This window comes from Pogoniulus pusillus, chromosome 32, assembly GCF_015220805.1.
Source record: "Pogoniulus pusillus isolate bPogPus1 chromosome 32, bPogPus1.pri, whole genome shotgun sequence".
Taxonomy (NCBI): domain Eukaryota; kingdom Metazoa; phylum Chordata; class Aves; order Piciformes; family Lybiidae; genus Pogoniulus; species Pogoniulus pusillus.
The window spans coordinates 8,564,085-8,589,262 of NC_087295.1; the positions used below are offsets into that span (position 1 = coordinate 8,564,085).

A 25,178-nucleotide genomic window follows, 5' to 3' on the forward strand; every position below is an offset into this window, starting at 1 on the left:
GTTTGTCACCAGTGCATTTCCACTGTCTTCCATTTTTACTTTCACTGCTGCAGGCATAAAAAAAACCCCAAAGCTTTTAATTGATTTTTTTTGTCACTTTCCTTTACTTGTCTGCAGTTGTATCCATCCTTAAGTGCTTTGCCAGGACACAAATGCTTTGGCTTTTGTGCAGCAAGCATTACTCATGCTAGGGCAATTTAGGGGCCATGGTGGTGTTGGGTTCATGATTGCACTTGATGATCTTAGAGGTCTTCACTTGATGATCTTAGAGGTCTTCACTTGATGATCTTAGAGGTCTTCTCCAACCCTACTCTATGATTTTATACTGGCAGCTAACAATTGCTTGAGGACAACATGTGAAGGTGAAGTTTGAGTTGCTGCCTTTAAATGGGATTTAACATCAAGGACCTGTTGCATTGCAATTACCCTGGTTTCAGAAAACTGATCATAATGTAAGCCTATAATTAAACCTAATTCTGGATGAGGATGAGCCTAGCACCAAGTTTTCTTTCTTGATTAACTAACATTTAATTCCCAACAACATTTTCAAAAGGAAAGGAGACAGTTGACACATCTAGGTGAAACACTGGAAAGGAAGCCTGTGTTGTGCCTACTCCTCTTTCCCTCCCTTCAGTTGCTAAGTTTTTATGTTGCCTTCTTACAGCTGAGAGTTAAACCACTGGTGGAAGTTGTTCAAACAAGTGCTGAATTCAAAAGTTTCCTTCTTTCCTATTACTTGCTCTTGATGTAGGTAAATTAAGTCAGGGCTTCTTAGGCTTTTCACAGCAAAGATTAAGAAGTCTTGCTGGTGAATATTCCTCTTCCAAGGTTTATTTGCAGGGACCACATCTTGTGTGATAACTACACCCAAGTGCCCTCCCATCTGTGACCATGTTTGATCCATTTGGCAGCTGCTGGCAGGATTTACTAGCAGCAGTAAATATGTTTGATTGGAGAAATATTTAGAGAGTTTTAAGTCCAGCAGCAAACAGTTTCTGAAGGGAAGAAAGAAGTCAGTACAATGCCATGACTACCTTCTCTGGACTGTATTTGGAGGCCTCATCTTTACCCATGGATTAAATTAGAGGTTAGCAGTTTGAAAAAGGCTGAAGAGCTGTATTCAAGTCTCATGGCATTCCTGGTGTGTCAAAGGATGCTCAGGAAGGCTGAAGAGCTGTATTCAAGTCTCATGACATTCCTGGTGTGTCAAAGGATGCTCAGGAACTATATTTAGCCTCATCATGTTTAGCTTTTAAGTCTGGGTTCTGGCTGTTGTGAAATTGGCAGGACTTTCCTGCCATTACAATTGCAAAGAAATTGAAAGCTTTGAAATAAGAACTTCCTAAGATCCTCCTGCCTCAAAATCCACCAAGTGGAAAGTGTTTCACATTCACTGATTTTACAAATCACGGGAATTCAACTCACACATCATGGGAATCACATACTGAAACCAGAAATACATAGTCTGACAGTGTTATTCAACCCATGCTTATGCTCTGTCCTCCCTTTCTGAGTAGTATCTGATTACTCCTGCATGGAGATATGCTGCATGATTACAGCAGTGAGATATTTCCAAGAGTTTGCTCAGTCAAGCTTTGACCTTTGCATCTAATTGGAAATGGCCTCAAGTTGCATCAGGGGAGCTTTAAGCAGGAAATCAGAAGAAACTCCTTCACTGAAAGGGTTCTCAAAGACTGGAACAGGCTCTCCAGTGAGGTGGTTGAATCCCTGTCTCTGGAGGTGGTGTTAAGAGGCAGTGATCTGAGGGACATGGCTTAGCATCAGCCTTGGTAAAGTTAGATAATGCTTGGACTTGATTTCAAAGGTCTTTTCCAATCAAAATGATTCCATGATTCTAACTGGTATTAATGGATAATTTTTGACTCTGGAACAAGCACAAGAAACTGCTCACTAAAAAGAGACAACCAATTATTACCCCAAATGATTCCATAATACAAATGATTTCAAACAATGTTTGTGATCCTGGTGTCAATATGCTCCTTCATGGTGATGCTGGTGATTAGCACAGAGCTGAAAGAACAGGCTTGTGCAGTTTCTAATCTGGCTTTCTTTTCCCTTTCCTTTCCCCCTTTCTCTTTTCCCTTTCCCTTCCCCATTTTTCTTTTCCCTTTCCACCTTTTTCTTTTCCCTTTCCTTTCCCCCTTTCTCTTTTCCTTTTCCCTTTCCCTTTCCTTTCCCCATTTTTCTTTTCCCTTTCCACCTTTTTCTTTTCCCTTTCCTTTCCCCCTTTCTCTTTTCCCTTTCCCTTCCCCATTTTTCTTTTCCCTTTTCACCTTTTTCTTTTCCCATTTCTTTTCATTTTCCCTTTCCTTGTCCTCTTTTCTATTTTCCTTTATTTTCCTCTTTTTCTTTCCCTTTTCAGTTTCTTTTCCCCATTTTTCTTTTCATTTTTCCTTACTTTCTTTTCCCCTTTTCCTTTCTCCTTTCCCCCCCCCCCGATTTTTTTCTTTTTTTCTTTTTCCCTTTCCTTTTCCCTTTTTCTTTTCCTTTTTCTTTTTCCCCTTCTTTTTCCCTTTTTCTTTTATTTTCTTTTCCCCTTTCTTTTTCCCTTTTCCCTTTTTCCTTTTTCCTTTATTCTTTTCCTTTCATCCTTTCCCTTCCCTTCTTTTCCCCTTCCCCTTTCCTTTTCCACTTGCACTTCTCAGAGAGTGCCATTTCCTCACTTTGCAGCACAATGCTGAAGCGACACACCCGTTCTGAGGATCAAGTAGCTCCTGGCAAGAGATGAAAGCTTTTATTTTGATCTCTCCACTTGACAGTCTTTAGCTACTCTCCTCACATCTGACGAACAGCAAGGCTTCCGTGGGTTTTTAGCTCTGTCTCTCAAAACCATAGGCAAGGCATACTCTGGTGAAATGAGAAGCGAGCAGTGGGGATGCTCAAAGAAATTATAAGGCTTGCTTTCTCCAGGTGGCCCAAACAATGATCTATTTCTTCTCTGCATGCCTGAGCCTGCATCAGATATACCACTTTCTACCTATGAAGTTGCTTGCAATACATTAAAAGGACTCCCATTCATATTTGCTATTCATAAACTCACATAAACACCTCACAATAATTTCTCAAACTGTTGTTTTTTTCCCTGTTTTTCTTCCAGAAGCTTTTGATGAGGAAGGTTCTGCTCTTTCCTTTGGTCAACTACCAGGGATCAGAAATGAAATGAGTGTTTGTGGTAATTTTTTGCCATGCATGCACTTAAATGCCAACACTATCAAATTGTTTACTGCTGAGGCTGGTAATTAAGCAGAGGCACAGGAGCAACAACATTTAAGCATGTTAACAGCCTTAATAACAGCAGCTCCACAACCTGTGCTTTGATCTATTAAGATGAAAATTGTATTCCAAGTTCCAATTAGAAATTTCATTAACTGATTATGCCTAGTTTATTATTAACATGAGCAAAAGTGCAAATTGCACAGAGCTCAGTATCTAGGAGGGGTTTGATTCACCCATGCAAGTGTTAAGGCAACTACTTAATCCAGAGACTTTGGTGAGGATGTGCAGGGGCAACAGGAAACAACTAGAACTGGATGCTGGGGACAGGAACCCCATGTCCTTTGCACAGGCCTGTACTTAAATAGATCTCAAAAAACACAAACCATGAGATGTTAGTATTCACTCAAGAAAACATTAATTAGGGAATTAGAACATCTCTCTGGTGAAGAAAGGCTGAGGGACTTGGGGCTTTTAGCCTAGAGAAAAGTTTAAAAGGTGGGTATCAGGAGGATGAGGCCAGTCTTTTCTCAGTGGTGCCCAGCCACAGGACAAGAGGTAACAGGCACCAACAAGTCCCACTCATTACTTTGAGGGTGGCAGGGCACTGAACCAGGCTGCCCAGAGACATGGTGGCGTCTCCAGAGTCTCCTTCTCTGGAGATAATGATTGGACTCGTTGATATTAAAGGTCTTTTCCAACCAAAATAAATCTAGGACTCAACAATTCTGTGATTCTGTATCTATTGGGAATGTCATTAAATGAGCCAAGGAAAAGTTCTGGACACCCAGGAGGACAGCATTTGTATTATTTCTATGGCATTATTGATATTATTGGTATATGAGGCATTAACACTACCACTACACTAATTCATGCCATTTGATTTTTAGATTATGGCACTTAAGCTTTTGCTCAATGTTAAAAATGTCCATTAAATGCTCTGCTATACTGCTCCTAATTACTTCTGAGGTACTCACTCTGGACTGCCCTCTCCTGTTAGAAATCAGATGTAAAATTTAAGAACATAAGAACAGCTGCCTCATGTCACAATAAAGGTCTACCCAGCTTCTGCTTCTGACGATAGTTAATGTGCCTAGGGGAGAGCAGGAGGCTGAGACAAGCAGATACTAATACTCCCCAAGAATATTTCCTAAACACTCAGAGACCTGTGCCTCAAATAATAGAATCAACCAGGTTGGAAGAGACCTCCAGCATCATCCAGTCCAACCTCTCCCCCAGCCCTATCCATTCAACCAGACCATGTCCATATATTTACAGATTAGGAACCATTAAGGTTGGAAAAAATCTCTAAGATCATCAAATCCAATCTTCTACTCAACACCTCCAAGACCACTAGACCTTGTCCCAAAGTGCCACATCTACCATCTCCCCAGTTGTCACCTCCAAGGACTCCATCACCTCCCTGGGCAGCCTGTTCCAATGCCTCACCACTCTTTCAGTAAAGAAATTCTTTCTTACATCCAGCAATTCTTTCCAATATCCAACTTCTGCACTGTTCTGTGATTCTATGATCATTTCTAATATCCACAAACACTCGATTATTTAACACCTGGTTTAATGATTCAATAACTCTGAGTATGGTTTTCCTTCTTGACTTTGTCAATCCCTTTGTGAGGCACTTGAAATCCTGCAGCGTCCTGTGGCAAGCAGTTCCCACATCTACTTGTTACTGTGTGATGGAACTATTTTGGCAGTTACTTCTAAGAGTGACTGAAAATATGCTTTTAGAAATGACAGTGTTCACAGAATGATAGAACTGTTGAGGTTGGAAGAGACCTTTGAGATCATCAAGTTCAACTGCTCACCTAGAGCTCACAGTTCCACCGCCACTGTGAAGCCACTATCATGAAACCACATCCCTCAGCACCACATCCAAGCATCTTTTCAATACCTCCAGGGCTGCTGGGCTACTGTGGTGAATTTATAGTTTGGGCAATTACAATTTTTACCTTCTTAAATTTCCCTAGGGACACCATGGCACTCACTTGGCTTTAAGTTCTCTACATGCTGTTGAACTCTATATCCTACAGCACTGCAAGCTAGCAGCAAGTAAAGGTGCTTGTATTCAACAAGCACTGCTTTGGCAGTGGGGTGGACTCAATGAAAGACATTGATCTCTTGGAGAGAGTCCAGGGGAGGGCTGCAAAGATGCTCAGAAGGCTGGAGCACCTCTGCTACGAGGGCAGGCTGTGAGAGTTGGGGCTCTTTGGCTTGGAAAAGTCAAGGCTTTGAAGAGACCTTACAGTAGCCTTCCAGTATCTGAGGGGGCCCTACAGGAAGACTGGGGAGGCACTATTGACAAGGTGTTGTCATGACAGGCTGAGAGGTAATAGGTTTAAACTGGAAAGGGGAGATTTAAACCAGATGTTAGGAAAGGGTTCTTGACAGTGAGGGTGGTGAGACACTGGCACAGGTTGCCCAGGAAGGTTGTGGAGCACAGAAGCACCCAGTGTGATCAAAGATCAAAGATCTCACTGGGTGCTTCTGTGCTCCACAACCTTCCTGGAAGTGTTCAAGGCCAGGTAGGAGAAGGCCTTGAGCAACCTGTTCTAGTGGGAGGTGTCCCTGCCTATGGTGGGAGTTTGGGACTAGATAATCTTTGAGGTCCCTTCCAAACTTAATTCTATAATTCTATGATCTCTGAAGGTCCCTTCTGACTTCCACCATCCTATGATTCTATGATAATAGTTTAGGATCAGAACTACATCTTAAAAGCACAAAATGACAGCTGTGATATTGGCTGGGAGCCTAAAAGCCCCATAGGATGTGTCATGATGAATATATTTCCCACTTCTATCTTATAGCTCCTATTGCACTTGAAAGCCTGGTCTGTTTCACAAGGCTTTTTTTGTGTGTGGGCAAAAGGAAAAAGACTTCTTAATCAACACTTTGCCTGATGTATGATGAAGTTCATACACTGCAAACTTTCACCGAGTATTTTTTTCTTTAGCAGCTGATTTTTCTCCCCCACCCACAACTGAAACTTGCCAATTTGCATTCTTTTAAAAGGAAAGCCTGCCAACTATTCCCCCCCACCCAAATATTCACCCCTCTCAAAGAAAAGCAATACAGCAGTGAGGAGTGGAGAGATTTCCATTTCCACTCCAAATTTTGGATATAAAAGTATATGGTATAAATTTGTATTTAAAATATATTACTGAGACTCAGCAGCTGAAGAAAGGGATTTTGATTGCAAAACTTCTGTGCACAGCAAGGCTAATAGAGCCATCTCCAGACAGTCTGTCTCTGGTGCCTGAGGAGCTGCAAGTTCATTTGATGGGGAAGTGGTATCACAGAGTCATAGAATAGTTTGGATTGGAAGGGGCCTTAAAGATCATCTTGTTCCAACCCTCTGCTATGAGCAGGGACACCTCCTGCTAGGCCAGTTTGCTAGGCTTTGACTCTCCTGCTGAAAACATGGAACCATGGAATCACAGAGGTCAGAAAAGACCTTTCACATCATGGAGTCCAACTGTCAACCTAAGACCACTATGGTCATTAAACCATGCGATGAGTGCTGAAGGTGACTGCTCACACTGTGAGTGAAGCTGAGGACAGGGCAAACTTTGACACAACAGTACGATCTCTGCTTTTGAATCACATGAAGCTCTTTCTGTGCTCAGACCTCTTCCAACTGTGTATTACTAGTATTAATTTTTCTCTTTTCAATTAGTCACAGACTGATCAGTTACTACTGGTTTGTTTACTCTGTAAAAATGGAGAATATTGGAAGAAACCCCACTACTTCAGACTCAACAGCATGTAAGAACTCTGATCTAGCCACACTCTTCCTGCACAGATATATCACAAGATGTCAGGGGTTGGAAGGGACCCAAAGAGATCATTGAGTCCAATGCCCAAGGACCGTACAATCTAGATCAGGTCACAGAAGAACACATCCAGACAACTCTGGGGAGCCTGTTCCAGTAGTCCAGGACCCTTACAGTAAAGAAGCTCCCCCTTGTGTTGAGCTGGAACCGCCTGTGCTGCAGCTTCCATCCATTGCTCCTTGTCCTACCCTGGGGAGCAGTGAGCAGAGCCTGTCTCTCCCTTCTGACCCCCAGCACTCAGATATTTATGAACATTTATGAGATCCCCTCTCAGTCTTATCTCTAAACTAACAAGCCACAGGCCCCTCAGCCTCTCCTCATCAGGCAGTGCTCCAGACCCCTAATCATCCTCGTAGCCTTCCGATGGACCTTCTCCAGCAGACCTTGTTCCTCTTCAACTGGGGAGCCCAAGCCTGAAGCCTGGATCATTTGTGTTTCTGAAATGTCTTTTTGGATGTGCAAGTAGAATCACAGAATCATAGAACTGTTTCTGCTGCAAAGTTCATCAAGTCCAACCATTCTCTAAGGCTACCAAGTCTGCTGCTAAACCATGTCCCTCAGCACCACTTCTCTGTGTCTCTTCAACACCTTCAGGGATGGGGATTCAATCAGTCTACCCCAGAGAACATTCAACGAAGGAGTTTCTTCTAACATTCAACCTAAAGATTCCTTGGCACAACTTTGAGGCCATTGCACAGTCTGAGCAAAGGACATGTGAAAATTTATTTAGAACACAGGAAACACCAAATGAAAAACAAGAAAGGAAACAAGAGGCCAAAGGGCAACAAAGTAAAGGGCTGTGTTTAAGATGCAACTGTCCCACTCTGATGCCTGAACTCATGGGGGCTTTGTTTAAATTGCATTGATTTTGTGCCCTAAGTCAAGGCTGTCTTCCGCTTGTGATCATAACTGGTGAGTGAGCCCTCCCTGTCCTTTGTATTGACCTTTCTGTTGTATTTTCTCCTCCTCATCCCACCAGAGCAGGCAGAAGAAGCAGGTGACCTGCTGACTGGTGCTTTGTGCCAGCTGGGTGGGCTTAAAGCACGTGAGACATGTGCAAAGCCCAAGTAGTCTTTACAGAAGCAGCTTTGCTGGAGGGCAGCTCTTCTATAACTTGCAGCTGCAGGAAGCACTATAGCCACAAGGTTAAACCCCCAAACCCAGCTCAAGCTACACCAATGGGAAAGCCACCAGTGTTAATTCTAGATTTACACCTGGTAAACTTTATGTGTCTAGGGGAGGCTGAAATCATTCTTATTTACTACTCTCCAGATCAGCTGGGGCTAGGGGTGTTTACCATAAAAGCAGAGGGACAAGGAAAAGATGGTGTTTATTTGCAGGCAGCAGGGCTTTGTTTCCATATGCTCAACAAAATTATTAAATGGAAAAAAATAAGCCAGAAAACACAAGCAAACAGAAACACAGATGTTCAATCCCCAGGTTACTTATAGTGACCTTTCTCAACCCTTTCTGGAACCAAACAAAACCTGAAACATCTCCTAAATGCTACTCCAGCTCAATTGAACCTATGCTTATGGTTGAGGTTAGGAAGAGGCAACTATTATATTTAGCCAACAGAAGTCTGTACCTCTGTACCCTCCTCCTTTCCCTTCAAGTGTTAAGGTCTCTGTCAATCATAGAGTCAACTAGATTGGAAGAGACTGCCAAGCTCATCCAGTCCAACCCAGCACCCAGCCCTAGCCAGTCAACTAGACCATGGCACCAAGTGCCTCATCCAGTCTTTTCTTGAACACCTTGAGGGATGGAAACTCCACCACCTCCCTGGGCAGCCCATTCCAATGCCAATCACTCTCTCTAGCAACAACTTCCTCCTAACATCCAGCTTAGACCTCCCCTGGCACAACTTGAGACTGTGTCCCCTTGTTCTATTGCTGGTTGCCTGGCAGAAGAGACCGACCCCCACCTGGCTACAGTCTCCCTTCAGGTAGTTGTAGACAGCAATAAGACACAGTTGTAGACAGAAAGTTTAAGGCATGGAGAAGCAGAGAGATGCAGCCTTTTGGGTTTCAGAGAGCTGGTTGCACTGACAGTCTACACGGCTTAGAAATACATCTGAAATCCTGGTAACTACCATCCTCAACATTTCTGGGAGCCTTCTGTGGTGACTTCACAATTTGCATGGTTGCAGCTAGATAAAACTATGAGACACTCCATTATTCTCTTCAGTACTTGGGCCTGTTTTAGATCTTTTACTCTAAATATTTCATAGAATCATTCAGATTAGAAAAGACCTCTAAGATAATCAAGTCCAGCTGTCAAACCAACACCATCGTTCCCACTAACCCACATCCCAAAGCGCCCTGCCCACATGCCCTTTTAACACCTCCAGGGGTGGTGACTCCTTCAGCTCTCTGTGCAGCCTGTTCTAATGCCTGACCACTCTTTCAGTGAAGAAATTTTTCCTAACATCCAATTTAAACCTTCTCTGGTGCATCTTGAGGCCACAGGGGTTTTGAAAGATGCTAATGGAGAAGACTCCACAACTTCTCTGGGCAGCCTGCTCCAGGGCTTCTTCACTCACAGTAAAGAAGTTTTTGCTTATGTGCTCCAGTTTGTGCCTCTTGTCCTGTCACTGGGCATCACTGAAAAGAGACTGGCCCCATTCTCTTGCCCTCACCCTTTATCTATTGAGCAGCACTGAGGAGATCCCCTCTAAGTCCAGGGTCAATAGCCCCAGATATGTCAGCCTCTTCCTTGGAGAGATGCTCCAGTGCCCTCAGCATCTTTGTAGCTCTTGAAACCCCTTTTGTAGCCTCTTTGCTATGTCTAAGGATTCAGCACTAGTATGACCAGGAATATAATTGCACTGAGGAACCTTTGTGCTCTATATTACAACAGCTACTCTTAGGACTCTGGATGCAGAGAGGGCTGCAACTGATAACCCTTTTGTGAGCTACATCTTCTTCATCTTATTTCCAACCCCTTGGGTTCTCTCTAAAGCATCCTCATAAATTCCGTCAGGCTCCCAACATTTGGGATTTTTAAAGCTGTGACTCCAACTTCCAGTTTGGTGATAAGCATTAGCAAACTTAACTTGAGCTTAATGGTGTTTTTCATCTAGTAATGGCTATTTGAGTTCCCCTAGGAGCTCTTCTCTATCTATGTTTTCAAAGCTCCTATCTCTTCTGGCTGCCTTCATGTCACAAACAGAGTTTTCTCTGTTCATTTACAGACTGCTGCGCGAAAAGCAGCCTCTGGAAACGGCTGGTGTGCAGCATTTCACAGTCTGCAAATCTGATAACAAAAAGATACCAGCCAACCCTTTAAAAACTACAGGCAGCCTTTCTGCTTGCTTCTGCTCCTTCTATCAACAATCTGATGCTCTTCGAATTAAAAAGTCAAAGGTCCACGGTGCTGTTGGCCAGATAGTTCCCCTGCCAGGTTACCCTAAACTGGGTACCACAACAAAGCACCAGTGTAGGGGCTCCACTCCCCTGATCCCTGTTGTCTCCCTCAAAGGATGGTCTGTGCTCCAAAGCTGCAGGAGAGCTCTTAGCCTTCAATTTCTTTCTGTGTATGTGATAATTGAATTCCCCATCAAACAGAACGGGGAGTATCTGTATTTGTCCTAGCTATTTCTGCCCACAACGTGTGTTTATTCATTACCCACTCAGCTATCTGGCTTTAATTAGTTCCTCAGCTGAGCACTTCAAGCTGTGCTTTGCACGTCTGGAATGTTTCTTGTTTTACTAATGAATTTAATTTCAGGAAGCTCCTTGATCATGGCTCAGTCACTATGAACTACTGCCTCTTCATGTGTAAATAAAAGGAAGGAGATGTGGAGGGCCCCTGGCTTGCTTTCACCATAAGCGATGGTGTTTCTTGCCTAAACCTCTCCAAGATAGACAGCAATGTGCCCTTGTGGCCAAGAAGGCCAATGGGCTCCTGGGGTGCATTAAGGGGATTGTGGCCAGCAGATTGAGGGAGGTTCTTCTCCCCTTCTACTCTTCCCTGGTGAGACCTCACCTGGAATACTGCATTCAGTTTTGGACTACGCAGTTCAGGAGGGACAGGGATCTACTTGAGAGAGTCCAACAGAGGGCTACAAAGATGATGAAGGGGCTGAAGCATGGCCCTGGGAAGACACTGAGGGACCTGGGGCTTTTTGGTCTGGGGAAGAGAAGACTTGGAGGGGATCTAATCAATGTTTATAAATATCTGAGGGCTGGGGGTCAGGAGGTTAGTTGTGCCCTGTGATAGGACAAGGGGCAATAGGTACAAATTACAGAAGGGGAAGTTTCACCTCAACATAAGGAAACACTTCTTTACTGTAAGGGTCACAAACCACATATGAGGGTCACACATTCATATGATTTAAATGTTCAAGTAACCCATGGATTAAAGCAAATGCTCAACAAAACATTGTTTAATACAATCATAGACCTGCTTCCTTTGGAAAAGACCTCTAAGATCATCAAGCCCAATCATCAACCTAAGACCACCATGGCCACTAGACCATGTGCTGAAATGCCACATCCACACATTTCTTGAAGACCCCCAAGGACCAGCTTTGCTGCCTTTCCCTGGACCTGCTCCAGAATGTTGACATCTTTCTTGTAGTGAAGAGCCCCAAACCAAACACAATATTCAAGGTGCAGCCTTCACCAGTGCCAAGTCAAGGTGGGGACAATCACTGCCCTGGTCCTGCTGTCTGCACTACTGCTGATCCAGGCCAGGATTTTGTTGGCTTTCTTGGCTACCTCAGCACATGCTGGCTCATGTTCAGCCAGCTGCTGATCAACATCCCCAGATCTTTCTCTTCTGGGCAGCTTTCCAGCCAATCTTCCCCAAGCCTGGAGCCTGGGGTTGTTGTGACCCAAGTGCAGAACCCAGCCCTGGACTTTGCTGAATTTCATACAACTGACCTCAGCTCATTGATCCAGCAAGTCATGTATGTTGGTGACATCTTTTCTACCAAAATCTTGTCATTCCCTCAAAAGACTGAAGCTTCTCAAAGAAACTACAAAGTTCATAAAATCTAACTACACCGAGCTGAATGTTTGGAACACTTGATCCTGATTTGGATATTTGAAAAAGCTTTTTCATTCAAAAGCTTTTTAATTGTGAAATATAATTAAATAGTGATGAAAAAACTCTTTTGTAAAATGCTGAAAGCCAAAGCCACAATGACATCCTTCCATCAGTGGTAGCTGTGTTTGATAACCAACATGTTCTGCTTCAAATCACTTCCTCCATTTGTCAGTGTTGCTATGGCAAGTGGTTTTGAGAATCTTCTGTTCTTTGGGGATGGGAAATCAACAAAATCCCTCCTCTACCTTGTTTCTGGAATTTTCAGTTTCCTGGAAGACATCTTGCCAACTGTGGATCAAGTTGACTTCTGAAATATGAAAAAGCACTGCTCAGGCCACACCTTGAGTACTGTGTCCAGTTCTGGGCTCCTCAATTCAAGAGAGATGTTGAGGTGCTGGAACATGTCCAGAGAAGGGCAACAAAGCTGGGGAGGGGCCTGGAACACAAACCCTATGAGGAGAGGCTGAGGGAGCTGGGGGTGTGCAGCCTCCAGAAGAGGAGGCTCAGAGCTGACCTCATTGCTATCTACAACTACCTGAAGGGAGGCTGTAGCCAGGTGGAGGTTGGCCTCTTCTCCCAGGCAACCAGCAATAGAACAAGGGGACAGTCTCAAGTTGTGCCAGGGGAAAGTATAGGCTGGATGTTAGGAGGAAGTTGTTGGCAGAGAGAGTGATTGGCATTGGAATGGGCTGCCCAGGGAGGTGGTGGAGGCACCGTCCCTGGAGATGTTCAAGCAAAGCCTGGATGAGGCACTTAGTGCCATGGTCTGGTTGACTGGCTAGGGCTGGGTGCTAGGTTGGACTGGATGATCTTGGAAGTCTCTTCCAACCTGCTTGATTCTATGATTCTATGAAATATGAAGTAAATAATAGGTGAATGGGACACAGATCTATGAACTGTGCTCTGTGGCTAATAATTGATTTAGAGTGATTTAGTTGCTCAGTTTCCAAAAGCAGAGCTATCTGCTGTGAAGAGGTAAAAGTTTTCCTCCTGCAGGAGCTCACGAAACCAGGATTAATAACAAACTACAGACACAAGACACACGTTGGAAAATGATTAGTGAAAGAAAGAAAAGGCTAAAAAGAAGTTTGAAACCATAAGTCACTACTGACTGCCTCTCTTTCCATAGCTGCTTCCCTGAAAGCTGTTCTCACGAAAAATATTGCTCCTCTGAAGGAGGCCAGACCAGATGTGCAGATGATTCTGCACAAATGAGAGCTGGCATATAAAAATGTTAGACCTTGCTGCTTAATACTGTAAGACTGGAAGCTCCATGAGCCTGCAAGCTTAACTAAGACTTTCAGAGCACGGATTACTGTAAGCTCCTAATGCTAAATAGACAGAACTGCCTTGAATAGCTTTAATGTGGAAAGAAAAAAAAACAATTTTGTGAAAGAAAGGATTTCCTGCTCATCTCGTTTTAATTGTCTCTGCTGATTCCAAGTGAAAACTTTGGCTGATATTAGCAGCAGTTTCAAATTTCTTCTCTTTCTGCCTCAAAAGAACCAAGCGGGCACATGGCGAAAGATTTTTGTCAGAGAAAAGAGGAGGAATTAATGGAGTTGAGAACTTTCCTTTGAAACCTGCTCTCTAAGTATCAACTTTGTGGCAGTTTGCAGATTGTGGTTTTAATTTGGAGCGCAGAGTGTTCGACCCTAGAAATGTGTTAGTGGGAGTTCTTCACGGCATCTGCAATGGAAGTGGCAGTAAGTAGCCAACGCTTCATATTGCTCTGTCTTGGGTTCAAATGCAAGTTCCCAGAGACTCTAATAAATTTAATAGACCCAATGACAATGTATAGAATTTATAGAGTGCCCTCCCCTCTTCCCCCTCCTTTTCCCAAAAGACAGGGAGAGAGAGAAAGGTAGGGACACCCAAATAAATCAATCTCACTCGATTTGGAAGTAAAAAAGGAAAAGTTTAACAATAACTTAGAAAAGGTATTGGAGGTAGGGAAGTTTACAAGGATAAGGAAGGGAAAAACAGCAAAATACAAACAGGGATGGATACAACCCGAGTAATGTGATGGTGTCTCTGCCTCGTGGCTGCCACGTGGTGTGCTGGTATGCAGTATGAGTGTGTGGGTCAAGAGGGAGCCAAGGCAGAAGAGGATGAGGAGCAGGAAGTGCTCCTCTTTTATACCACAGGAAGTGGGGGGAGTGGGCTAACCATCACCTGGAGTGTGGCCCACCCCTGGGGAGGGGCCAAGACCCCTAGGGTCAGGTTCAGGGTTACTCCCCCAGGAGTGTTAACCCTATACATGCTCTTACGATTTTCTACCTGGTGTGTGTTACCCCCCACATCATTTGCAAGGTTTTCTATAGAAGACAAAGGTCAGGGAAAAAAGCATTCAGAAAATAGCCTCAGAGAAGAAAGCCCTGAGAGCATTCGGTGTAACTATCACACTAAGACTGCCAAGGCCATTAAACCTTGTTGTAGCATGTCCACACAGTTCCTGAACACCTCCAGGGATGGTGACTTCACCACCTCCCTGGACAGCCTGATCACTCTTTCAAGAAAGAGATTTTTCTTAATACCCAGCCTAAATGTCTCCTGGTGCAACTTGAGGCCATTTCTCTTCATTCTGTTACCTAATAATATGAAGAAAAGACTAATCCCCACCTCATCAGAGGAAGTTAATAGGAGCTTAATTCTTGACTGTACTTCTCTCAAGCTATTGTTATATTTCCTTTCCCCAATTCAGGCTTCTAATCACTTGCCCCAAATGCACAGCTCTGAAACTCTGTGTTTATAGGTACTTAAGCTGTTCCCTTGGGGACCACATCTATATGATAATCTAGAGTGACCTGCATCTTCTTGGAGAGAAAGATCAGGACACATTCCTTAGACTATTCTGGTAAGCACTGAGTGGGCTGTGATCTATACAACATATATGTATTACATGTGTGTGCATATATATGGATATGTAATAGGACTTGATGACAGCAGTGTTTTGGACAGGCTGTCAGAATTCAACCTTACAATTAAAGGACAGAGAGAGGAGCCTGTGAGATGAGACCCTTCAGAAACATAGCAGCTGTGGTTCATAGAGTGGTAGACTCTGGAAGACACCTCTAGAGGTCTAGTCCAAAGCAAGACTACCTAGGGCAGGTCACAAAGGAATGCATCCAGATGGGTCTTGAAAACCTCCAAAGGAGGAGACTCAACAGCCTCTCTGCACAGCCTGTTCCAGGGCTCCAGCACCCCCACAGTAAAGTTTTCCCTCGTGTTGAGGTAGGAATTCCTGTGTTCCAGTTTGTGTGCACTGCCCCTTGTCATACGACAGGACACCACTGAAAAGAGACTGGCACCTTCTCCTCAAGACCTACCCTACAGGTACTTAGAAACATTACTAAAACCCCCTCTCAATCTTCTCTGCTTCAGGTGTAACAGCCCTAGGTCTCTCAGCCTTTCCTCATCAGTCCCTTCATCATCCTCATAGTCTCTGATGGACACTTTTCAGTGTATCTCAAATATTCCAGATGTGGCCTCACTGTAAACACTAATAAGATCCCTTCTCAGGCTGCTGTTCTCCAGACTAAAGAGCCCCAGGTCTCTCAGCCTTAAATACATGGTTGCAGAACACATACTTGACCTTCCTTTTTATTCAACCACTGGACAGAACAAGTTCAGCCATTTGAAAAGCCTCTGTTAGGACATAATTTGAGTTAACTTGGTTTGCTGGGACAGAGATCGATGCTGCAAATATAATGAGCACCAAGGGGCTTCAACTCCCCTTTCTTGATCAGTTTCTCCACCCTGGTGGCTGGGCATTTCTCAGTGTCCCTGAGTGACTTGGTGTTGAGTGCCAGGTGGTGGGTGCTGCCAGGTTAGGTGAGCTGCTTTAGAGCTGGATACCCTCCTTCCTGCTGCTGCTCACTCATCCCTGTCTAAATGAGACTGAATTTGCATACCTTGCACACAGTGACGAACAAGACTGACCTCACTATACCTCACCTTCAATCACTTTTTGGGCTTTTGCAGTTCTTTCTGCTTTTTAAATGTCACTCAGCACTGCAGGAATACACAGGCCAAAAGTATTAAAGTGAGAAAGAGTTCCACCTAAAAAATTAATATAGAGAATTGGCTCCATTTTATACCTCAGTTCTGAGATTATTCAGGTTTTTGGGGTGAAACTTAAAGGTGACGAAAGATTTGGGCATGTAATTGACAGGATTCCAGCAACTTCTCATGCCCCACTTCAGTCTCAGGTTCTCCTGGTCCCTGACATCTTCTCATCACCTCTCCATATACTGTGGCAATCGATTCATCTTTTAATTCCTGGATTTTCTGTCTGCACAGTTGTTTTTCTCACTTTGCTATAGTTTAGTAGTGAGACACTGCTATGCATTATGAGCCCATAGATAGGAAAGTATTTGAAATGATAATTAAAGCATAACTTGAACAGGATCTGAGTTTAATATGAACAGCTCCTGTATATCATCTATCAGACTAACAACTCTGCTTAAATTCCCTAGCAATTCAGAGACAATACTTTACATGAAATGCTTCAGATACTCCTTTCTTTGCGTTAAAGAAGATAAAATTAACCTGTGATATAATCGTGATGATGAGGGGAATCTGAATAAAATTAGCTCTTAATTGCATTTGAACTCTGCATCTCAGAAACAAAGCTCAGAACTCCCCTATGGAGTTTCAGCATGGGTTTTGTTCTTTTCTGATCAGCTGGAGAAGTGATCATGGGCACTGACTGCCATATGTTTTCATTACTTCAGCAAATACATAAAGAGAGTAAAATTTATTAGTGCCTTGAAATTTGAAGGAGCTGCCTTTGGTGGTTGATACCAACACACCCATCTAGGTAGAATTAAATGCATGTGAGTATTAATTAACTAACAGTAGGGCAGGTCAATTCCTATCTTCAAGCAGGTAAAATGTCTCTGCAACTCTCTGGTTTGGATTTCATGAAGAATCTGGGAAGCATGGAGATGTAAGTTACAGAATTGTGCAATTCCTCATGCTTACATTCACTATGTGTGTACAACAGATGTGACCTGCATGTTAGAAGACAGGAGAGAGTGTGCAGGAGGAGGAATCAGCAGGGAAGTACACAAAGATGATGTCCTGGGCTTGGCTGGGACAGGTTAAATGTCACAAAAAGTTGTAAGAGGCCATGACCAGGATAGCCAAATTCACCAGCCAATGAGGTATTCCATGCTGTAATTACACTGTGCTTGCTATATAAGGGGGAAGATGGCCAAGGGAAGCACAGAGAGCTCAAGCAGATGCTAGGTTCCAGGTGGAGAGCATTGCATGTCACTCAGTTTATATAAATCATTTCATTAGCACTGTTGCAATCCCTGCTATTCTCTTTTTGTGTTATTCAAACTCCCCTTATCTCAACTCATAATGTTTTGCCTTTTTCTCTTGATTCTCCTGCCTATCCCATCAGAGTGGGAAGTGAGAGAGAAGTGAGAAAGTGGCTGTGTGAAGCTCAGTTGAAAGGTGAGCCCGGACCACAATGGCAGCCAAGGATTAAATGCTATTTCCCCTCAGAAGAGATCCTCAGAGCATACTGCTTTTTTAAAGTCCTTAAGGAAAGGTCTCCAGCAATGCAGACTGCACCCAAAATGAAAACACACACTAAGTGAGAGTGTAATCTAGACTATGGGGTGCATTAAGAAGAGTTTGAGCAGCAGGTCAAGGGAGGTTTTACTTCCCCTCTACTCTGCCCAGGTGAGGTTGCACCTGGATTACTGAGTCCAATTCTGGGCTCCCTGGTTCAAAAGAGACAGAGGACTACTGGAGAGAGTCCAACAGAGGCTGCAAAGAATCTGAGGGGATCTGCAGCATCTCTGTGAGGAGGAGAGGCTGAAAGCCTTAGGGGGTTGGACTGGATGAACTTTGGAGGGCCCTTCCAGTCCCTGACATTCTGTGATTCTGTTTAGCCTGGAGAAGAGAAGGATGAGAGGGGAACTTCTCAAGGATGATCAATAACATTGAATGGAGGGCAAGAGGATAGGGTCAGACTCTTTCAAGTGCTGGCCAGAGACAGGACAAAGAGCAGCAGGCACAAACCAAAAGACAGGAAGTTCCATTTCAACTCCAAGAATAACTTTCCTCTGAGGGTGCTGGAGCCCTGGAGCAGGCTGCCCAGAGAGGTTGTGGAGTCTCCTCCTCTGGAGACAGTCCAAACCCACATGAACACTGCAGTCCTGTGCAGCCTGCTGTAGGTGACTCTGCTTCAGCAAAAGCATTGGACTAGATGATCTCCAGAAGTGCCTACCAACTCATACCATGCTGGGATTCTGAGACTGGAAATTTCTATAAGGAAGTACAAGAGCAGACCCTCTCCCCCCCAAAAAAAAAAATGTATAGTTAGAAGGAAAATAAACACAGCATCATGTCCTGGAACTCCTTGATGAGCCAAGGTCAAAGTTCTTGAATACAAGAACTCAAGGTATATTTCCCCTGAGAACACAGAGGTACACTCAGAGACACACACACACACACAAATAAAAGCCATACACTGATGTCATCACTGAGTTTTAATCTAAATTTCTGTCACTGTGAAGGAGACTTTTTCTGTCTGTCACTGCAGATCCTACACTAACGGTGCTGATAGTGGTCATCATGAATACCTAGCTTAGAGAGAAGCACAGTCAATGCAACTGCTTCCTCCTCCACATTTTGAAGATTAAAGATAATAGAAGTAAAATACAAAAATATGATTCATGGCTCAGAAATTGAAGTCTTACTGGGAAGGTAAAAACAAGACATTCAAGGAGGTGGAAAAACCATAAATCTCAGCTGTGTGAAAACATCTCCCCTTTAAATTCTGTCTATGCTACAGAAGAAATGGGACTAGAGGAAAAGAGACTCAAGGATAAAGGCAAATCTAGAGCACAAATCAGTGCATTCCCCTCTGGGCTTATGAAGAGCAGACTTGAATCAAAGTCCTTGGAAGTCCTTGGGAAAAGCATATTCTTAGCAGGTTACAAATATAGGAGCTTCAAGAACACCCATACTCTCCTAAGGGGAATGAAAAGAAAGTCTCCTAAAAGAGTCAAAAGTTACAAAAGTAACTTTGCCTCGCTGTGATTATTGATGAAATAATTCATCTCCCTCACATTCTACATAACATTCACTGCAAGAAAGACACTGAAGTGATGAAATGGATACAGAGAAGGATAATGAAGCTGGTGAAGGGTCTGGTGAACAGGTCTGGTGAGGAGCAGCTGAGGGAACTAGGGTTGTTCACTGTGGCGAAGAGGAGGCTTGAGTGGAGACCTTATTGACCTCTGCCAAACCCTGAAAAGAGGCTGTAGTGAAGTGGGTGTTGGTGATAGGCTGAAAGAAAATGGCCTCATGTTGCACCAGGGGAGATTTAGGTTGGATATCAGGAAAAATGGCTTGGCTGGAAGAGTGGTGAAACGTTGGAACAGGCTGCTCAGGGAGATGGTGGAGCCACCATCCCTGGAAGCATTCAGGACACACGCTTTAATGGCCCTGGTGCTATTGGATTGATGCTTGGCCTTGATGATCTTAAAGGTCTTTGCAACCAAAATGGTTCCATGATTCATGTGGCAGCGTCCAGGAATAACAGCTTAGCTTGAAGTCCGGGAAGACTTGACATTTGCTCCAGATCTTTGTTTGATCTTTGGACAGAACAAAATGTCAAAATCCTCACTGAGTGCATGTTCTGGTTGTACTCCTGCTCTCCATGAAACTGGCTGGGTCTGCTCTCCTGGTGGGTCACCAGTGAAAAAGCAGGAAACATTTAGAAAGCTTTCCTCAACACCAAAACAGCAAATGGAAAAGAGACATCCTGATGTTCTATCCAGGGTACAAGACAGGCTTCAGGGGAGATTTATGGGATTTTTGCCACGATGATCAGAGGAGTCTGAGTCGTTCTGGCAGAGCACAGCAGCTTAAGTAGATCTTTAGAGGGGTAATAAAGTTCCTTTTTGCTGACTACTTTTCAGGATGCAAATAGTATTTTGTGAGGTGCAGTTAAACATGAAAAATACCTCTGGCATACAAAGATAGATAATCACACATGGACAAGCTTTCTGATTTTATTCCAACAACAGTCACCATCCAAGCTCGCCCAGAGAAGCCTTAATCAGGTCATAAATCAAGGGAATAGAAAAATTAAATTGTCATTTGTGGGGCCAAAATAAAAATCTATATTTCTGAAAGAAGAATCTAGTCATTTTTTTCACAGGAGAACAATTGCAACTCTGCTCTGTGTACTCCATTCCTAATGCTCCTTGGTTCATATCAAAGCGGTGGCATTGAAATGGAGCATTGGGGGATTTCATCTGGTCAGTCAATAGGGTAGGAATGGCTAATTGCTGTGACCCCAAGTGATTCATTCATTTGTTAAGAATTTGATGGGTAGGAGAGAAGGGATGTGCAGGAGACAGCACTTGTCTTTGCTTTAATACTCCTTGCCCTCAAATACCAACCTTCGGCTGTGTGTTCTTAGGGACTGCAAAGACCAGCAGCTCTGGCCACAGTTGTCAAAGTCCTGGCAGGCTCTACAACCACAATGAGAAATCCTTCTGAGCAGGTCTGTGTTTTACTGTTTGGACATTCTTACCTTTTCCATCTTCCTTCCACACCAACCAAAATATCTGTGTTTCCCTGCCAGTCTTCCTACCTCTAACTGAATTTCATTCAGCACTTCAAAAAATGATACCAGAATAACTACATGGAATCATTTTGGTTGTAAAAGGCCTTTGAGTTCCACCATTTTCCAACTACCAAGACTGGTACTAAACTACAACCCTGAGCACCACACCTCTGCCTGTCTGAAACACCTCCAGAGATGAGGATTTAGCTCTCTAGGGAGACTGTTCCAGTCTTGAGAACCTTTTCAGTCAAGAAGTTTCTTCTAATATCCCCTGGTTCAATTTGAGACCATTTCCTCTCTTTCATTTGTGACTAGGGAGAAAAGTCCAACATCTACCTAGCTTCAACCTCAGTTTGAGGAGAAGATCTTCTTTTCTCCAGACTAAACAACCTCAGTTCCCTCAGTTACACCTCACCAGACCTGTTCTCCAGACCCCTCACCATCTTTGTTGCCCTTCTCTGGATCCTCTCCAGCCACCTCAATGTCTTTCTTGAGGTGAGGGCTCCAAAACTGAAAAAAGATGCTACCCATTATTTTTCAGTCATGACTGAAACATTTGTCCAACACAGCTGAGGAACAAACACAATCTGACCTGTGATAAGTCACACAACATCTATCACAAACATCAAATAGGTGAAGTGAAAATTTGCAAACATCCCATGATATTTCTTTCTGCTCCTCAGGCATCAGATTCATTGACTAAGGTTAGAAGGATCACTTGTGCAGCCCAGAAAAGCATTGAACAGAAAAGGAGACCAAACACATTTGGTTGTATCACTGAGCAATGCCCTGGGAGCCAGAAAACTCCTGTGTACTGAGTATGTGAGGGCTGGGCTGGCCACTAGATGAATGGCATAGACACTCTCTATCAATCACCAGAAACACAGAATGGTAGAGCTTGGAAGGTACCTCTGAAGGTCACTGAGTCCAATGTCCTTGCCAAAGCAGGCTTACCTAAAGCAGTCCACACAGGAACATGTCCAGGTGAGCCTTGAAAGTCTCTGAAGACAGAGACTTCAGCACCTTTCTGGGCAGCTTGTTCCAGTGCTCTGCCACCCTCAAGGTAAATAAGTTTCATCTCAAATTTAGATGGAACTTGCTACATTCAAGTCTATGCCCATCACTACCTCTTGTCCTGTCACTGGGGACCACTGAGAAGACTCACCTTCTTCACACTCCTTAGATATTGGTAAGTATTAATAAGATACCCCCTCAGCTTCCCAAAGGGAAGTGAAAGGGAATAAGGGAGACTGATGGGTTGTGAAAGAAACTAAACCATCTCAGATGGAAATAATAAAGTAAAAACTAAAGCAATACCAAACCCAGTCCTTCAACAACTATCACCACTAATGCTGTGGCCAAACTCCCAGACTTCACTCAGCAAGAGACAGGAACTGGGTTTGAGATCTGCATTCTGGAACTGGATTCAGAAACACACAGATTTGGATCAGGGCAGAAAGGCCAGTGTCCTCCTCAGACTGGTCAGCCTACCAGCCACTGAAGAAGAGGCTTGACCCTGGTGATCTCTCACCTTTATACCTAATAATAGCATCCATGGGAGGGAAACCCTCACTGGGGTTCTGTTGCCTTTGGTGATGAATTCCACCTTCAAAGACATAAGAGATTGAAAGAAGAATTCAATCTTCCTTAGTACATCCCAGCTCTTTCAAGTGTTGGGAGCATTATCCAGTGTATTTCTAGACTATCTCACCTGCTGATCAAACTGGAGAATGTACACCTCAGAATACCAGAATTCCAGCATCATGGGAAGGGTTGGAAGGCACCAATGGAGATCATCTAGTCTGCACCCACTGCAGATTGCCCAAGACCATGTTCATGTGGATTTTGAAAGTCTCCAGCAAAGGAGACACTGCAATCTCCCTGGGCAGCCTGCTCCAGGGCTCCAGCACCTCCACAGCAAACAACTTTTTCATCATGTTCAGGTGGAACCTCCTGGCTTTCAATTTGTGTCCAGTGACCCTTGTCCTATCACCAAACACCACTGAAAATAGTCTGCCCCCATCCTCTTGCCTCCTACTCTATCTCTTACTGAGCATGAAGAGGATCCTCTCTCAGGCTGCTCTTCTCAGCTTTCCTCCTCACAGAGATGCTCCTCTCTGCTATCAGCACAGCCTGCAAATCAGGCTACCCAAACCTGATGGGGATTAACACCTGATAACCATCTTGTCAAACATTACACACTTGTAAGCAGAGTTTACAGCACTAAGTTTTGCCCCCATGCTACTATTTGCATTCAACAAACACAGTTGGCAGTGGCATGCACGGCAGTGATACTGATAAGAGCACTCAGCAGAAGCACAGATGTTGGGAGACATTCCTATGCAATCTGGATTGCTGCTCATATCAACAGAAACAAAGTGAGATCATCCAAGTTGCCACATTTACCATACAATACAGACAAGCACTGATATTTTCCACGTGAAGATGAGTCACTATATGTGCAGACTCATAGACAAAACGTCTCAAACCACAGCATGCTTTCACAGGGGAAAAAAGAGCCTCTGAGGAGACAGACACTTCTCCATATTTGTAGGAGGTGTCTACACAGATCTCAATTTCCACTTTGGCTTGCTTTCCACCCAGGTGTAAGTGTAACAGCCCCAGAGAACTTACGATCTCCTTGGCAGCGCACAGGACCCACAGATATCTTGGCTTCCGATCCAGGCCGGTCGACGTCTCCAACCACTACCTGACTCACTGGCAGGTGCTCTTTGTATGACAACATCCCAGTGTCTTTTCTCCTGGATTAGAGAGAGAGAAAAGGCAAGCAATTGTGAAACAGATCAAAATTACTTCCTTAGCTATCGTTGTGCAATTCTTTCCTTGCCCACTGTTGCTCGATGAGCTAAGCGCCAAGGGAACAGTTGTGCACCAGTTGCACCAGTACAGTGTCAATGCCTACAAAGCCAACACCAGTTTGAGCAATACCACTGCCTCTTTGCTGGAAAACAGATGGATAGCAGCTGCTATGTGATACCCATCCACAAGAAGGGTCATAAGGAGGAGCCAGAAAACTACAGACCTGTAAGCCTGACCTCAGTGCCAGGCAAGGTGATGGAACAGGTCATCTGAGTGCCATCACAAGGCACCTACAGGATGGCCAAGGGATCAGGCCCAGCCAGCATAGGTTTAGGAGGAGCAGGTCCTATCTCACCAACCTGATCTCCTTTTATGATCAGGTTACCTGCCTGGTGAATGTGGGGCAGGCTGTGGATGTAGTCTACCTGGATTTCAGCAAAGCCTTTGACACTGTCTGCCACAAGAAGCTCCTAGCCAAGCTGGCAGCTCATGGTTTGGACAGATTCACTCTGTGCTGGATCAAGAACTGGCTGGATGGCAGAGCCCCGAGAGTGGTGGTGAATGGTGCCAACATCCAGCCAATTGTTAGAGTCCTTTTCAGAAACAGCTCTATTTTCTTTTAATCATGGAATCACAGAATGGGTTTGATTGCAAAGACCTTTAAGATCATTGAGTCTGACAATTCTCTACCTCTACCAAGGCTGGCACTAAACCATGTCCCTCAGCACCACATCTCTGCCTCTTTGAAACACTTCCAGGGATGGGGATTCAACCACCTCCCTGAGCAACTTGTTCCAGATTTTGAGAATCCTTTCAGTGAAGGAGTTATTTCTAATGTCTGGCCTTAACCCTCCCTGGTACAACCTGAGGTCACTTCCTCTTGTCTTATGACTTTTTACTAGGAAGAAGAGCCCAACACCCATCTGGCTCCAGCCTCCTTTCAGAAACCTACAGACAGCAAGAAGTTCTTCCTTCAGCCTTCTCTTCTCCAGACAGCCACCCCAGTTCCTTCAGCCTCTCCTCACCACACCTGTCCTCCAGACCCTTCAACAGCTTTGCTGCCTTTTTCTGGACACTCTCCAGCACCTCAGTGTGTTTCTTGGAGTGAGGGTAGCCAAACTCATCTCAGTCTTCAAGGTGCAGGTGGCCTCTCCACTGCTGACTCTATAGGGGCAGAATCACTTCCCTGGTCCTGCTGACACACTGTTCCTGATCTAGGCCAAGTGCTGTTGGCCTTCTTGGCCACCTGGGCACACACTGGTTCATATTCTGTCAATCAGCATCCCTATATCTTTCTGGTGGCTTATTTGACTCATCACTGCAGAAAATACACTGTTCCATGGACAGAAGCTATTGATGCCTGAGAGTGATGGACTAAGTGTGTTGCCTTTTCTCCAGCAGCACCAGCACAGCAAATTTGTTCTTAATAAGAGAAGTAATGATGGCCTTTGGCCTATGTGTGAACCAAAAAGAGAAATACACTCAAGAGACCAAGTGGCTCTGTTATGCCTTTCTACGGTACTTGTATCTCCTGTGGACATACTAATCAGCACTGACAAAGTCAAAGAAGTTATAAACCAAAGACTGATTATAATGCTTGACTTTGTACTACATACTTAGGA

General features: G+C 44.1%; 1 protein-coding gene across 12 annotated transcripts in view; it reads right to left on the reverse strand.

The window, feature by feature from the left end:
* The window catches only part of CNTNAP2 (contactin associated protein 2), a 1,124,907-nt gene that overhangs the window by 148,921 nt on the left and 950,808 nt on the right, over nt 1–25,178 (reverse strand). For all 12 annotated transcript variants that reach the window (XR_010308041.1, XM_064169555.1, XM_064169553.1 and 9 more), the window contains one exon: nt 23,371–23,498. Coding sequence is in view for 11 of the 12 variants with exons in the window: in XM_064169555.1 (XP_064025625.1) it covers nt 23,371–23,498 (128 nt within the window). In the remaining variant the exon portion in view is untranslated. The remainder of the gene's footprint in view (nt 1–23,370; nt 23,499–25,178) is intronic.